The sequence below is a fragment of the Falco biarmicus genome, chromosome 2 (assembly GCF_023638135.1).
Source record: "Falco biarmicus isolate bFalBia1 chromosome 2, bFalBia1.pri, whole genome shotgun sequence".
In the NCBI taxonomy this organism is placed as follows: Eukaryota; Metazoa; Chordata; class Aves; order Falconiformes; family Falconidae; genus Falco; species Falco biarmicus.
In genome coordinates, this window is record NC_079289.1 from 100,986,636 (window position 1) to 101,003,261 (window position 16,626).

Sequence of the window (16,626 nt, forward strand, 5' to 3'; positions counted from 1 at the left end):
AATCCCACTGACTCCAGTGGTTTTGGGATTTTCCTCTGGCAGTGCTGCAGCAAGGATATGATATATTTGGTAAATGCCACTCAAGGGACCCACCACCACATGTGAATCACTGTCAGATCTGCTGGTTTTATTGACTGACCGGACCCTCTCTGTGTAGATGGTTGGAACAAAGCAAGAATTATGTAATATTGTTATTACCCTGTACAAACCGGGAATTTTGCATGGTTTGATGGTGTGCTTATAACACACAGACAAGGCCAGTTACAGTGTAGGACATAGAGTAGTGCATTAAATGTGCTATAACATGATGTGTGTCTCATAAGAGACGTATCAAAGATGGGACCTTGTGGGGAGGCTCAAAGGGTTTACAAGACCAAGAGGAGTCAGAAGTGCAAGGGGGTACTTGGACCTCCAGGTACTTTCCCAGTGGTGCTGCATAATCCATTTGCCCCTTGTTCATACGGACCTTAGTCAACATCTTGCTGTTGCCCGAGAGGAGACTGAAAGCGCATGTTTGATTTTTTTTAATCAAAAAATAGAAATGTCTGAATTTCACAGGGTATGTTTTAAAAAAATCCAGTATTTACATCAAAAAACATGCATTACTTGATGGTTTCACTGAAGAAGATTTCTGGATTTTGGTAACTGCTGCTTCCCTGAGTGATTTTCAGGTTGGATTTCTACTTTCTTATTGCAAGTTGTCACTAATCAAGACTCTTTTTATTTGTAATCCCCAGCCTGTACTGAGGTGGTAGCACTTCCTCCTCTCTTGATTTAGTTTTCTTCACCAGAGGAGTCCCTTATTTGTTTCCCTTTCCAGTGGCAATGAGTTCAGAGTTTCTTGCCTTCTTAAATCAGAAGGTACTCTGTGGTAGGATGTGCCCCTGCATCATTACTCCCCTGTACTCCAGAGCAAATCTTTAAAATTGCACTGTCTCATAGGTTCTTGCAGCTGTCCTAAACAAGGGGCTAGATTCTCATATTCATGCAAAATAAAAAGACATTACTGATTCAAAGGAAGTGGTGCTGGCTCACATCTTAAATAGGCTGACTATCTGATTGCATACTGAAAAAAAATTTGGTTTTTTTTTTTGGCAGGCTAGCTTCTCTGCCACCTCAGTCTGATTTTTCCTTAGCTCATAGTGTAATACTGCACTGCCCCTTTCTACTTGGTGCCTTTCCTGGGCACTGTATGTGTGTTTTGCCACCTGGAGAGCTTAATCCAGGAGGTAAGCGTGGTGCTTACGGTCTCAGTGTGTTCTTGAAAGGTTGTGGAGCGCCACCTCCTCTCAATCTACTGATAGGAGCTGTAAAATCTTTCCCATGCAGTTTTCTAAGGAAAAACCTTAATTCTCATAAAATTAATGCCAGTGCTAAGTACTGAAAAGGTCACATTCAGTACATTTCTTTTGTGGCAACACAGGGCCTTTTTCAATAAAAAGCCCTGTGTCATTATGCCATGGGTAGATTTTCATGCAACTTTGTGGGAAAAAGCAAAAATGAGCCTTTTTGAAATGAAAAACAATAATTTATATCGCCTTGCAGAGATTTTTTGTTAATGTGTCCCTTGTCATAGAACCCATGCATCGCTAGCAAAGCAGAAGAGAAAGCAGGGATGGGTTTGGGGAGACGGGAATGAGACCAGCTGCAGTGGTGGAAGTAATGCGCTGTAGGGCTTGCTCTGCTGCACTCAGAGCAGCCGATGCATGTGTACGGCTGTTCAGCAGTGTTACTTAACTGCTCAGGTTGTGCGCATCCATCCATCCATTACACAGTGCTGTAGTAGCGGTTTTGATGAGAAGAAACCCCAGACCTGCAGAAGACGTTGTGTACTTAGGGAGAAAAATAGGGTTGCCTTGTAATGCGTACAGATATTGGACATCTTGTAACAAGCCTTCCCACTGCATTGCACCTAGAGACATCACATACCTCCTACACGATGATTCTTTGCGCAATCAGTTCTTATTATGCCTACACAAATCCATTACTTGCAGATGTCACATGCATTTTCCAGGAACTCAGAGCAACTTGTGACACCACATACTTCTGTATCAGATGTTTGCAGCTTGTTTATGTGGTCCTTTCCGTTGAGAAGTGGAGTGATTCCCCTTGCCTACTCATCTACCAGAAGAGTCTTTAGATCCTAAAATCCATTCCAGATTCTCTTTTTCCCTCCCTTTCCCCAGGAAACCAGAAAGAAAACTGACTCTGAATCACAGAATGGTTGGGGTTGGAAAGGACCTCTGGAGATCATCTAGTCCCAGCTCCCTGCTAAAACAGGCTCACCTAGATCAGGTTCCACCATCATGTCCAAGTGGGTTTTGAATGTCTCCAGAGGAGACTCCACAGCCTCTCTGGGCAGCCTGTTTCAGTGCTCTGTCACCTTCAAAGTAATGAAGTTTTTCCTCATATTCAAATGGAAATTCTTGTGTTGCAGTTTGTGCCCATTGCCCCTTGTCCTGTCACCGGGCACCACTGAAAAGAGTCTGACACTGCCCCCTTGACATTCACCCTGAAGATGTTTGTATGCATTGATAAGATCCCCTCTCTGTCTTCTCTTCTCCAGGCTAAATGGGCCCAGCTCTCTCAGCCTGTCTCTATCAGTTCCCTGTCCCTCTTGAACTGGGGAGCCCGGCACTGGACACAGCACTTCAGATGTGGCCTCACCAGAGCAGAGCTCCCTCAGCCTGCTGGCCACGTTCTTCCTAATGCCCCCCCAGGATCCCAGTGGCCTTCTTGGCCCCAAGGGCACCCTGCTGGCTCATGGGCAACATGCTGCCCACCAGAACTCCCAGGTCCTTCTCCCCAGAGCTGCCTTCCAGCAGGTCAGCCCCCAGCCTGTACTGATGCCTGAGGCTGTACCTCCGTGGGTGTAGGACCCTGCACGTGCCTTTGTTGAACGTCGCTAGGTTCCTCTCCACCCAGCTCTCCAGCTCTGTCCCTTCATCCGGGTCATAGATGAGTAAGTTGAACAGGACTGGACCCAGTGCTGCCCGCTGGGGAACACCACTGGCTACAGGCCTCCAGCTGGACTCTGCGCCCCTGACCACAACCCTCTGAGCTCTGCCATTCAGCCAGTTCTCGATCCACCCCACTGTCTACTCATCTAGTGCAGATTTTTACATAGGAGGATGTCATGGGAGGCAGTGTCAGAAGCCTTGCTGAGGTCATTGTAGACATCGTCCGCCACTCTCCCCGGTCTGCTTAGCCAGTCGTTCAGTCATTGAAGGCTGTTAGGTTGGTCAGGCATGATTTCCCCTCGGTGAGTCCATGCTGACTCCTCCTGCTGACCCTCCTTTCTTCCACATGCTTAGAGATGACCTCCAGGATGAGCTGGTATACAGATAATATTTTAAAATTGAATTGCTGTTACGATTTTGCTAGGAATTAACAAAACAGACAATCTCTTTGTAAGTCCAGTGCTGCTCTCTTCTCTGCTGGGGGCTGGGTTTCATCACCTGACCGTAGGCAAAGTATTTCCCGTTCTGCAAATAATTTTTCTATTTTCAGCAGTCATTCCTCAGCAAGGTGGGCTGAACGTGTCTTCAGCAGTGGTGATAAGACATTGTAAGCCCCTATCTATGAATGAACCCTTATTAACTTTATTACTTGGTCAGGGACCCTGACCAATTTAAGTAATATATTCTGTGTCATTCTTCTGTAATACATTCTTCAGTGTCAACTGGAGACAAGAAAATTGCGAGTAAGAGATCGGTCCTCCCAGTGTAGACCCTGTCCTCTGCTTGGGACTTCTAACCTAAACTAAGGAAAGTGATGTCATTTTGGGACATGTGTTTCACCAGCTTCAGTACCACAGAAGTTTTGGGCGCATCAGCCTGAAGTTCCAGCCTTTGCATACCTGGTTGCCAGAGCTAGGCTTCTGTGGGAATCTCTCATTGGCTTCAGTAAGCCACATCCTTTGCTGTTAGTTGTGACCGCCAGGAGAGCAGTGAGGATGAGCTTTTTCATCTCTGCTAGCAACTGGAGAAGTCAAACTGTGCTGTCTATTAAAAGATCAGGTATCATCAGAAAGTTTAATTAGAACAAGGTGGTTTGGCACCTTGCTACTTTTTCAGCCACAAACCAAATACCATTGTGATTACTGCTAAAGGCTGACACTCAAGAGAAAGTCCGCTGCAACCCTGAGTTGGCTGTAAATTTTGTTTTACAACCTACTGTAAAAAGGAATGAAGTTTAGTAAGAAGAATAAGAAGATTTACTTCTTATTTTGAAAGTCTGGATAAGGGATGCTTTGAAATACTCTTTTTCCGTGTCAGAAGCCTCTAAAGAGAATAGCGCTCTTCCAGAAGAATGTACTGGTGACCCATTCCCCAGCCTAATATCTTGTAGAATCATGGAATGGTTTGGGTTGGAAGGGACCTTAAAGTTCATCTAGTTCCAACGCCCCTGCCATGGCCAAGGGTACTTGTTGCTCAAAGCCTCATCCAACCTGGCCTTGAACACTTGCAGGGAGCGGGAAATGTTCCCTTTTCCTGGAGTATCACACACACGCTTGGGAAGGGACAATACCAGAACAGTAAAAATTACAATGAGCTTGCCTTTAATGTTAACAAGTGTTGCCTTCAGAGTGCTTTGGGACCTTCAGAAGCAGAAAGCTTGTTTGTCTGTGCATCAGAATAAAGCTACTCATGGATATTATGGTTGTGTTTTATGCCATTTATTTATTGCTAACTGTTGCGTGCCAAAAAAACTCTCCATACTGTGAAGACCACAGAGGCTGTTACATTTTTTGCCTTAAGGAACTGGGAGTTTAGAAAACATCATTAAATGTTGAGCTACAAATTATAGCAGCGTTGTATTGAACAGGGAAGGTAATTCCTGAGACCTGGCTGGGAAACACTGCCCAGCTGCAAAGCACAGATATAGGTGTAATTCTAAGTGATGAATGCCTAGCGCTGAGTTAAAAATGGCCTGCTTAAGAATGATGGGGTTCTTATTACTTCTCTTGTAAGTGGATTTAAGGCTTTGGATCTTAAGATCAAAGGGAAAGGAAACTCCTTGGGATTGCATTTGTTAATCTCCAATCAGTTTTAAAGAGCATCTTGACTTCTTTTCCCCCTCTTTCCCCTCTCTTCAGACCTCTAGCCAGACTGAACTGGAGAACTGGATCACGGCAATCCATTCAGCTTGTGCAACTGCAGTGGCAAGGCAGCATCACAAAGAGGACACCGTCAAACTCCTGAAAACAGAGATAAAAAAGCTGGAGCAGAAGATTGATATGGATGAGAAGATGAAGAAGATGGGTGAAATGCAGCTGTCCTCAGTAACGGACTCCAAGAAGAAGAAGACCATACTGGATCAAGTAATCTCACTTGCTTATGTGAAATAAGCCCCTAGCAAATATTTTAAGGCCTTCTTCAGATTAGCAGTACATCTGTCTGCTCCTGCTATGCCGTGTGTATGCTGGCAGAGCATCCCAGAGCAGGCGGGACATGTGTTGGCAGGACAGCCGTGCTGGCAGCCCTAGTTGCACCGTTTCTCCAAACAACGTGCACTAAGGTACAGCATGGGCTGTCTTCTCCTGGCCTCCGCATGAGGGATTTGGCTAGCTGCCTGGAGGTGGAGTGAGAGCTTTAGGGGAGTGAAGAGGGTACCAGGCTACGGCAGCAGGATGCCTTAGGGAAGAGCTGGTCACAGACTAGCAAATGCTGCTGTTGCTTGTTGTCTTGAGCATGGAAGAGACTGGTTCTTTTCCTGGTAGATGGGTCGATGAAGGCGCCCCTGGTTTCTGCTTGTTACAAGGGCCTGCCTTGACCTCATGGCTGCAACCCTGGCTGCCCCTCAGGACCTCTCCTTCTGACTTGAAGTGGACAACGTAGTTGTGTTTCTGAAGCAGAGAGCCTGGAGCAGATGTCTCTCCTACTGCCGCAGCGGCACCTTATTTTAGGAAACTAACATATGGCTCCTAATTCATTAGTTTGTAGCTCTTTTACCATGGCTGCCAAACATGCCTGTAATGCAAACCGTAGGGAGCAGCCCAGGCCCTAATGCGCTAAGCTGAAGAGATTTTGTACCCCCTGGAAGCCCGTGAGAGGGGGGAGATGTTCGCCTCTGTTGAAAGGGCTCCACTCAGAGGCTGTCAATCACAGTAAGGGGGCAGAGCAGTCTCTCTCTTTATGTAACTGAGTTTTTCTAAATGCTTTGAAACTGTTTCCTATCAGCAATTTGAATTATTTAAAAAAGTCCTTACATAGGCTGATTGTACTACTCTTCCTCTGATAAGATTAATTATTGCCAGCGTGCTACACTTTTTCAAGTATGGCAAGCTCTGTTGATGCTTACAGCAACGCTGCTGCTGTGGCTGCTGATTTGGGGCGCTCTGTATCTGGAATTCGGTGGGGTGTGGTCTTCTTGTTCCTCAGATGCCCTTGATGCATGAAAGAAGCCTCTTAAGGGACTGCTCAGAAGAGAATCCTGGAATACAAAGAAAATTAAAAATGAAATTTTAATCCTATTAATTAGCATTGTATCAAAGGAGTAGTTGTCCCAGAAGACTTCTGCTATGAACATAAAAAAAGTTGTTTTCCATCTAATGAAAACGTTTTATTATTTGTATCCTTTTGGGGATTGTGAGGGTAGGGGAGAGTGGGAAAGAATGGGAATCAAGGTTTCTTGAGTGAAATCAGCATTGGTGAAAAAAGTGTTTTACTGGGAACAATAAAATTTTTTCAAGGTATTTACCACCCTGTTCTTTCTCCTCTCTCCTTCTTTTCTCGTGTGTCTTGCTCCTCAATCTTCACTGTACACAGATCTTCGTTTGGGAACAAAATCTTGAACAGTTCCAGATGGACCTATTTCGGTACCGCTGTTACTTGGCTAGTCTCCAAGGAGGGGAGCTCCCAAACCCTAAAAGACTGCTTGCTTTTGCCAGCCGTCCGACGAAAGTTGCGATGGGCCGTCTTGGAATCTTTTCAGTCTCGTCGTTTCATGCACTGGTAAGTTTGAACAGAGGCCAGGGGTCATCTTTGCCAACCTGTAAATCGCTTCACATGTCCAGTGCAGAGATCACATCAACAAACAACAGTCTGTGCCTGGGAGGTGAGCCCTTACCTTAGTGTGCAGAATATTCTGCTTCCTGAAAGGGGTGTGTGTCCTGGGTATAGATTAAAAAGCAGATGCTTGCAAGCCATGGCCTTATGGAAGTGGAAGAACTCTGTTTCTCCTAAACATGTGAATTTGAATTACCAGATCTGCACTATAAACATACTTTCTATAAACAGATCATCCTGTTACAAGAGCAGGCTCATCTCTAATGTCCACATACATGGGCTTGATCCAAAAGTCCTGTGAAATCAATGAGAGCCTTTCCGAGGCCCTCAGCACATGTTGGCTTAGACCATCGCGGGCATGGCTTGTCTTCTACCATATGGATGAAACTACTGACCAATTAGTCTAATAACCGGTCTCCAGTGATCAACACCTGATGCTCCACAAGGGAGGGGAAATGTTCTTCTCTGCTACTTATGGTGTAGCAAATAATGCTTAAAATGGTTGTTTGAATTTAAATAATGTAACAACCCAGCTCTTAAAAATACAGGGAAATGTATTGCAAAGTGGCGGGGTTTTAATGAATTTAAATTAAGTTCCTGTAGTTTTGTCTTGGACTCCTGGAGCTTCATAGAAATAGCTGAGCTCCACTGTTGTCTTGTAGATGTCAGCTGTACCCTTCAGTTGAATACAGGGCTGTAATTCATCAGGGGCGTTTTTATTCTTTTATATATGAAAAGATTAGCGTCATCATCCTGATAATTGCTGGTGGATTTATATTTTTTTAAGTGGCTGGCTGTAATTTGCATTTATGCTTATTTTTTTGCATCTAGCAAAGCACTAAGCATTAGCCTGAAAAACAGTCTGCCTCTTCATGCTGGTGTCTCTTGAGAGCCAAGTGAACAAAAATAATGTTTTGAATATGTTGTGTTGGAAAAGACACATGCTTTCTTCTCCTTCAAGCAAACTCTCGTGTCCTCCTTTGCCCTCAGTAGCGTAGAGATGGCGCAGTGAGTCTCAGACTTGAGCTGGGTGCTGCATGGTGATAGCGTGGCATCCCGAGCTCTCCTGAAGATGTTCCGCGGTACATTAGTCAGAGGATGTGCTAAGTCTCCCAGGTGCCTCTGCACAAATGTCCCAGGTACAGCTAAGAAACGGCTCACAAGTCCAGGCTTTGGAAGTGGAGACGCTTGCCATAGTGTTTAAGTTCTCCATCTCCTTGATTTCTTCACCTTTCCCAAGGGGAATCACTGTTACTCATACAGCAACGGTTCCCCGGGTACGCAAGCCAGCCTTCTGTTCAACCTGTCTTCATATGGGGTTTTGTATCTGCTGCACCCAACCGACCAGTTTCTCAGCTCTGTAGCTTGGGGCATCACTCAGGGATTCGGGTGTTCCCACTGGGGTTGCCAAACGACAGTCACTTTTTGCTAGTTTCGGCTGTGGGAATCCAGTACAAAGGTGTTCCAGGAAGCATACGGCCAAGTCGGCAGGGTGGGTCTGTCTGTCTGTCTAGCTTCACCTTGCGCTCCTGTTCATGCCTGCCATCTCCTACCACTCCCTTTTTCACAGGAGAGGAGCTCACTCTCCTGAGGCCACCTCCACATGGGAAATCTGCTTAAACTCTGGCCTAAACACTTCTGACTAATGTTGCGCTAATTTCTACCAGAGCTTCCTCACCTGGGGAACACTCCCCAGATATTTGGTCTCACTAAAGGCAAATATCTTTTGGCTTGGAAGGGGTTTCCACAGGTCATTTTTCAAGTACCCAAGCAGTTAACACTGCTGTAATTGAAAGGGTCATTTCAGCTCAGTTTTTTTGCTTCCTGTGTTTTGCTCACTCCTTTAAATGTTGCTATCTTTAAGGAAGTGCAGGTTTTAAATACCTTGACCTATTTGCAAGCCTTTATCTGAGGTTGTAGCAGTTGTGAGTCAGTTCCAGGATGCTTTCACAGGAAGGAGCAGAGAGAGGCTGGGCTTTTTGGAAGCAACAGATAAGTTTGGGTATCTCAAGTTTCACATGTCCAGCTTTGAAACCTTGTTAGAAAAAAAAAAAAAGAAAAATACCCAAACCATTCACTGGTGCGGCAGCTTTGCTCTGTGATGATGAGGCTGCTTTAAAATATCTCGGATTAAATGCCAAAAAAAAATGAGGGAGTGGTAGTGTCCATTTTAATTTTTGATGTTTGACTTCAGAAGAAGTGAGTTAGATCACAGTGAGGAGGAACTAGCCTGAAGCATCACCATTGTCCCTGTTGTGAGCACACATCGTTGCCATAGCATTTGCCTTTTTCTTTCAAAGCAGATTCCACTGTTTATTAGATTATGTAAGCCATGGTACAGTGGGATGCTGCAACCTTTGATTTTAAAACCATGTGGCACTGACAGGTGGCAGCTCGCACAGGGGAGTCCGGAGTGAGGAGAAGGACGCAGGCCATGTCCAGATCTGCCAGTAAACGGAGAAGCAGGTTTTCTTCTCTTTGGGGGCTGGATACTACCTCGAAGAAAAAGCAAGGGAGGCCAAGCATTAATCAGGTAAGTGTGTGGAAGTTTGTGATACTGTTATTTTCAAGGCTTATTTGTTACTGTGCAGCATGCAGTTCATGCAACGAGTCACTTGCATCAAGCACTTACACATTCAGCCTTAACCATGCCTGTCTAATTTTTCACAGCATATAGTCATCTCATTTCACATCCTTTTCAAAAATCAGTGACTGTAATTACAAATAGGTATAGAGCAGCTCCTATCAAACAAGGTTTGGAGTTTGCACCTGCTTTAGCTGAATTGGTTACATTTCCACTGTTGTATTTCTGCTACTTCTGGTTTTGCTGGAGGTACTTCCCCTAAACTCAGGAGTAACAAAGCAGCAGTGTAAAACAGATAACAGCTTTGGAAGGAAAAGAAAGTGCAGACTTGTTTGTTCCTTAAAAGTAAAGTTATGAGTTTGTAGAATACTTCATATGTAGTTGAGTTTGGGGAAAACTTCCTAAAGTAAGAAAAAGCTTTGCATTTAGTAGGGACAATCCCCATTTTGCTTCAGATTTTTAAAAAAGCAAAAGCTGAAGCATTTCCACCCAGTCATTGCCCAGATCTGTCTCTGGAAAACGTGTTTCAGTGTGGTAGGAAGGTGCTTCCCTGTTATTCTTTCCAAACATCCCTAATTATAGCTTTCAATTTTTAAGAGCCATACCTCATCTAATTGCAGGAAATGTAGGCTTTGCTTTTCTTTCTCTTCTTTCACTTCTTGAGGGGAGAAAGGCTTGGGACACATGTTGTTCTTTGCCCTGTGATTTCTTCTTTCTGTTAAAGCAGCAGTGGGTGTTTGTTTTGCTTAGCAGAGGCTGAATACTGCAAAATTGTTCATCTTGTTTTTAGTGAGACATTAGAAGTTCACCTAACATTTAGTGACTGAGCAAAAGCTCAGGGTTTTGCTGGGAAGCAGCAGATGCCTCTGTGAGCGTATTCCCAAGTCTTTGCACTGGAGCTGCATGATCCCTGTTGCTTTGTACTTATTTCCCCAAATCAAGGGCATTCCCTTGTCCTGTGCTAGAATCCTACCCATGCTGTGTCTTCAGACCCTTTTTTTCCTTTCAGTGGAGATAAATGCATTCTTCATGCTTCCTCCCCCTTCCCCCACTCTTCCCCCCCCTCAGTCCTCAATAAGCACAGGCGTGAAAAGGGATTTTGTTCCAGTTAAAGAAGAGTCATACTGCAGAGAGTCAAAGGAAAAGCAAAGTTTGAGAAAGTAGCAGAATGTCTAAATATAGTGCCTGAATGCACTTCCCCTGCTCATGTGTACTAGCATGCAAAGTATTGCAAAGCTGAAGCAGTAAACTGTAAATCCCTAAAGAAGTGATCTTCTCCCATCCTGCATGGTCCCTGCTTTGTTTTAGGTGCTGAGTAGTTAACAACCAAACCCAGCAACTTGATCATAAAGCTGTGCTGATGTGGAGCTATAAAACTTAACTTTCCAGTTTTAATTACAAGCTTCTGCTGCAGTAACAATGCTGCTGTTTGCCCATCTGATGCAGTCCTGTGCTGATTTGGGGTGGATCCTGTAAATATTCCCATTCTGTCATTCATCCTGCACAGAGTCCTGTTGATTTTGGCTCTCTGGCTCATGCTGGGTTACCAGCTCTTACTTCGTTAGAGAAGGGTTACTGTGCCTGGTAGTACTTGAATGTTTGCTAAGTACATTTTGAAGCTGGCTTATTATGAAATCAGCCAGAAGCGGATCCCTTCTTCTGATTTCTCAGCCTTAGCAGAGGTGGAGAAGTGTTCATTTCCCCCACTTTACAGGTGAGGAAAATGAGCACAAAAGAATATCAAATTTGTCCAGCTCCACCAAGTAGGTCAATGACAGACCCCTAAGCAAAACTAGTCTCTATCTCTCAGAATGGCGTCCTGTCACCAGCTTGTCCATCACCCCCCACCTCCTTCTCTTTTAATAAGCTGTTACTCTCCTTTTCTGTGTTTTGAGATGAATGTTTTACTTTTCAGTTTGATTTCCATGCCAGATGTTAGATACACTGTTCTCCCCTTAGTGTGTGCTGCAGACAGCACAGAGGCGCATTCATGTTTTAAAGGAGAGTTGCTCTTTGTTCCTCAGGTGTTTGGTGAAGGAGTTGATTCAGTAAAGAAATCTCTCGAAGGAATCTTTGATGATACGGTCCCAGATGGCAAGGTAAAACACCAGCTTTCCAGCTGCCTCCTTCCCCCCATTTACAGCCAGTCTAAGTGCAGCGTTGACTCTGGGATGAGAGAGGGGACACGGAGTCCCCAGGAGAGGAGAGAACCCTCTGAGTGCTGTAGGGCTTGTAGCTGCTCCGGGAGGGTTTGAGCTGGTTGCTCATGGTCAAAAGGGCTCGCTGAGCGTGGCACCCTAAACGCAGCTGGAGGTAGCAGACCCAGAGGGGTGTTAGCACTGCATGCCAGGGAAGTACTTGCCCACAGGAGGACCATGGCTGGTTCTGGAAGATGGTTCCTTGTGGCAGCCATATGGGGTTTTCATAATTCAGGATTGGCACAACTGTGAGGCGCAGGACTTTCTCTGTTTTGTTCTCATGCGCTTCTGTGAGCTTCTCCGTTTGCAGCCACAATTACAACTACTTTCTTTCCCCAGAGAAAGTCGGCTATAAAACAGCATTAAGACAGTGCTAAGAGGCACATTCTTCATGTAGTGAATACAGGTTTAGCTGCGTGAGCCCACTTGCAGCGAATAGGGATTCTGCAACTCTATCACTTCCTGGGGATTTATAGCTTAGAAAGCAGCTCAGATGTATAAAAGGCAGTAAATTCAGAATAAATGCTAAGATTTGCTATTTTGCCATTTCTAGGTATAGGAACTGTAGCATTTACAACAGTTTTATTGGCCTTGGATTGGTTTACTCAGAAACACAGTACATTTAATTTTTAATTTTAAATCTCTTTTTATCACTATTATTTTTTGTTGCGTTCCTAGCATTCCCAATAGCCATAGGGTAAAACCCCAGGAAAAGCACACTGCACCAGTGTAGCTGTGTGGGTGGCATAAGAAGGCACACTTTGTACTGCTCAGGTAAAACTGCAAAGTTTCCTGTCCAGACAAGCCTTCAGTCTAGGCTTGTGAATAAAATGTCTTCTCTGTAAGCAGGCTTTTTGATACAGCATGTAATGTTCCTTACACTTGTTACTGATGAAGAGGGAGATTGTATTTTTCTGGTAGCGTCATAACAGATTTTGTCTGTTTAGAGGGAAAAAGAAGTGGCACTGAGCAGTGTCCATCAGCACAATCCTGACTGTGATATTTGGGTTCACGAGTATTTTACACCATCTTGGTTCTGCCTGCCGAACAACCAGCCTGCTCTGACAGTCATCCGTCCTGGGGACACCACACGGGATGTGCTGGAAATGATTTGCAAGGTAAGGGCTGCCCTGAAGTGGGGTGAAGTATCTACAACCATGATCCTTTTCAGGTGAACCTCATCGTAACTTTCTCGTATGCCAGTGCTCACAGTGCACTGTATTGTGAGATCAGTTGTATGTTAGATGGAGAACATGAACGATACTGAAATTTTCACGCTAGCACCACACAAGAAATATTCATGCAGCTAGAGCTAAATTTGGCATGCGCGTAGGGAGAGGAAGGCAGGCTAGTTTTTGTCTTTTCCACTCTGTCCACCGTGCGTGAGCCTCTGCGGTGCCTTCACACCCCAGTGCTGCCTCCTCTTACGTACCCACTCCACTGGAGACCAAGCTGTGTGCAGGACCCTTCCCCTTCTCCCCGTCTGCACCCCCCCAGCCTCCTTCCCCTCACTGAATGCCCCATAGCATGGTAGTGCAGTCACCCTGTCCTCACCCAGCCACGCTGGTTTCCCCACCTCTGCCAAGCCCCCCCGTGGCCCGTTCCCTCCTCCGCCAGGCAGGCGGGGTGATCTCACCCTTTCCCAGGTGCCAGGCTGTCCTGTTTCCAGGTGCTGTTCCTCCTTCCTTCCCCCTGCCGCTTCCTCCCCTCTGGCTGGCGTAGGGGAGGAAGGCACTGAGAAAACGACAGCACCAGGAGTAGGAGAAGGTTCCTGTGTTTGCTGTCTGCATTGCGGAGTCAGACTCACCTCGTGTAGGTGGCAGGAGGGAAGAGAGAGGAAAGCTTTTATCTGCATTTGTGGGGGGTGGAAGAAAAACCACCTGGATTTCTTTGCAAAATGAAGTATCGGAGACATTTGGCCGTTAAAAAGAGTTACATCTCAGCAAAGAAGTTGAAAGCTTTGACAAATTAAATACAAGCTTTCAGTTCTGGCAGCTGCATAATGTATGTTTTCTGCTAACTGGCTGACTGCAAGCTAGACCCAACTCATGTCACGTGCAGTTCTGAAAAGTGAGTCCTCTTCTGTACAACAACAACAGCAAAAGAAAAGAAAACATTTATTAGTTAAGCGCGTAACTTTGGGAACTTTTAGAACATGTTGCACATGCTTCCAAAGAGAGCGAAGGTGAGGGAACAGCGTTTGTTTCCAATAATTATACAGTGTGCTCGTCTCTCTGCCAGGTGCACTATTAAGAGTGCTGCAGCTTGTGAAAGCGCTTCATTGTGTTCAGGAAAAGATGACATTTTTGGAGAGAGACATAATAGGGAAGCTGGATGACACATTATTAGTAATGATTTATTTTTAGGATTTATATTTTCCTTTGAGTAAGAGTGATTAACTCACTGGGCCAGATCCTTAGCTGGAACAGATTGGTGTAGCTCCACCAGTTTCAGTAGGCGCCTGCTGAGAATCTGGTCTCCCGCTGTGTATTTAATTGTTGTGGGTGGTGGTATATAAGGATAGGGGAGGTGGGTGAGTGTTTGTTTTTTTGAAGAGCTATTGTCTGTTTCTTTCCTTTCTGTAAGTGTTCGGTCTGGAAAACACTGATGGATGCCTTCTTTGCTGTAGCATTTAATAATCAATCTCTTTCTTCTGTCTCTTACATTCAGCTCATTTTTTCCCCTTTAATATCTGATCCACATCATTTCACATCATCTGCCATCTGAGAACCAGTCAAGTTCTGGTATAGTAAACATTTCAAGATCTACATTTCATATAAACCTCTTCATGTTTGTAGATGTGGTTAAATCTGTCTGTGCTATTAAACTGAGCTTGAGTATTCTGTTGGAGAACATTAAGTGCACTCAAGTCATTGTAGAAAATGTGTTCTTATACTCACATTGCTGCTTGTTATTATACAGCAAGTTAGGTTTTGGAGGCTGCTTTGTGACACTTTTATGATCAAATTTGGTGGGAGAATAGTTAAAGCATATTTTAAAGTGGTTTCTTGAAGATTTCACCTAAGGTTTAACTAATGACATCACTTGGAAGGCAGGAAAAGTCAATGTATATGCATGGATAATACTGATCAGTGTAAATGTGTGTATACTTACTACTAACATTTGCATAATGGTATGTCTTAAAATTGAGTAGAAACACACACACTGTATGTGGATTTAGGCAGTCAGTATGGAGAGAATAACACCAAAAATCAAGCCTAGAAGACTACGTGGCATTTAGTCTTTTGACTGAATGGATAAAAAGTGAGAAGTGAAAAAGGTTGTGCTTTCTCACAACCTGCATTTTTCAGAGAGACCTGCATGAGGAGCAAGAAGCAGATTCCCCCTAGGTCTCCGGATCTGTGCTCAAAGTCTCTGAGAAGTTACTTAAGCTTGATGCTCTGCAGGCGTACTTTGATTTTGAGCTGGTGTTTTCTGGCTGAAAAGGTTTGGGCCACACAAGCGCGAAGCTCGGGTGGTATGGTGAGGTGGCTCGCCTGTTTCCATGATGCTGTCAGTTCAGCATGAATGAAGGTCTCCCCCACCAAGCTGAAAGAACATGGGTGTCCCTTGCTTTAACTAGAAGGGAGCTGAAATGGATGACTAGTTCTGGTTGTGTGCCGACCCGCTACACTGCTCGGAGCCTGTTGAGTTGGATCGCACCGCAGGCTGTAAATTCTTCTTCAAGAGCACTTTGGTTAAGTTGTCAGGTTATGCTTTAAATTGGGTTAGCTACTTAATTTAGTCCAGTCATAGCCAGAGTTATTAGGAGAGAAATAAATAAACCGAGAAGCTTATTTGGACTGCTAAAAGGTATTTTGGGTGGTCTTGAAAGGTTATATTATATTATTAAATACCATTAAAGCTGCCCTGTTTCTGCTCCTGCCTTCCCGTGTATGGACGCAGCTAGATCAGCCACAAAAGAAGCGGGTTAACGGTATGGCTTTTAGGGCAGATTGCCTGTGTCCGCTATAAGAGGACCTTTTCCTTTCATTTCAGTAGAAAATCATGCTGCTATTTGAAACAGTTTAACTAGCGTAAATTTTTGAGGTAGACAAAGCATTGCTGCAGCTACGCAGATGTTAATTAACTACATGGTGTGGCTCATGCGCTGCACCTTCACAGCTTTAATGGTGATGACTCTCGTTGCATGACTTGGATGGGACTGCAATGTAGTGGATGAATGGCACACACCCTGGCTGGTGTTTCGTGGAAGAAATTAGCGGCGTAAAAAATGTGTGAGTTTTATCTGGTGACCTCTTCAGACAATGCTGTTCTCTGGCATAGTTCAGGGCTTCAGTGCAGCGTCAGTCATCTTGCATTTGGCTCCCTCCTGCTCTCTAAAATGGACAGCACGCACAATTTTCTCATAAGCAGATCTCCCTGCAAAGACAGGTGTGAAAATGGAGGCGTCAGCTATCACCTCCACGCCTGATGCAGTGCCCGTATCAAAGCAGGCAGAAGCCCTGTCATTGACCGCTGGGATGATAGATCAAGCTGCCAAAGGTTGCTCTTTTAAGATGCTATCAGGGTGCAGGTTGCAGAACAGGTTGCAAGCAGGTCTGAGCGCACCTTGCCCCTGCCCCAGGGCGGGCAGTGGATCTGAACTGGTGGTGCTGGGGTGCCCCTGGCCCCACGGGGAGCCTGGGGTGGCTGAGCATGGGCTCCCTGCCCCACCAGTGCAGGTGAGGCAGCTCTGGGTCTGCTCCCAGTGGCTGGAGGCCCCAGACTACATAAATTCATGTCCCTCTGCAACAGGCTGTGATTTCTGCTGGCCTGGGGCAGGCTGGAAAGCATCCCTTTGGGTCTCCACTGCAAGGGGAGGACATTCAGA

The 16,626-nt window shown here is 45.1% G+C and overlaps 1 protein-coding gene across 12 annotated transcripts in view; it reads left to right on the forward strand.

Annotated features, from left to right (window-relative positions):
• Nucleotides 1-16,626, forward strand: part of TIAM1 (TIAM Rac1 associated GEF 1) — a 195,199-nt gene that overhangs the window by 128,924 nt on the left and 49,649 nt on the right. For all 12 annotated transcript variants that reach the window (XR_008820079.1, XM_056327703.1, XM_056327702.1 and 9 more), the window contains 5 exons: nt 5,099-5,323; nt 6,771-6,956; nt 9,397-9,543; nt 11,619-11,693; nt 12,740-12,910. Coding sequence is in view for 11 of the 12 variants with exons in the window: in XM_056327703.1 (XP_056183678.1) it covers nt 5,099-5,323; nt 6,771-6,956; nt 9,397-9,543; nt 11,619-11,693; nt 12,740-12,910 (804 nt within the window). In the remaining variant the exon portion in view is untranslated. The remainder of the gene's footprint in view (nt 1-5,098; nt 5,324-6,770; nt 6,957-9,396; nt 9,544-11,618; nt 11,694-12,739; nt 12,911-16,626) is intronic.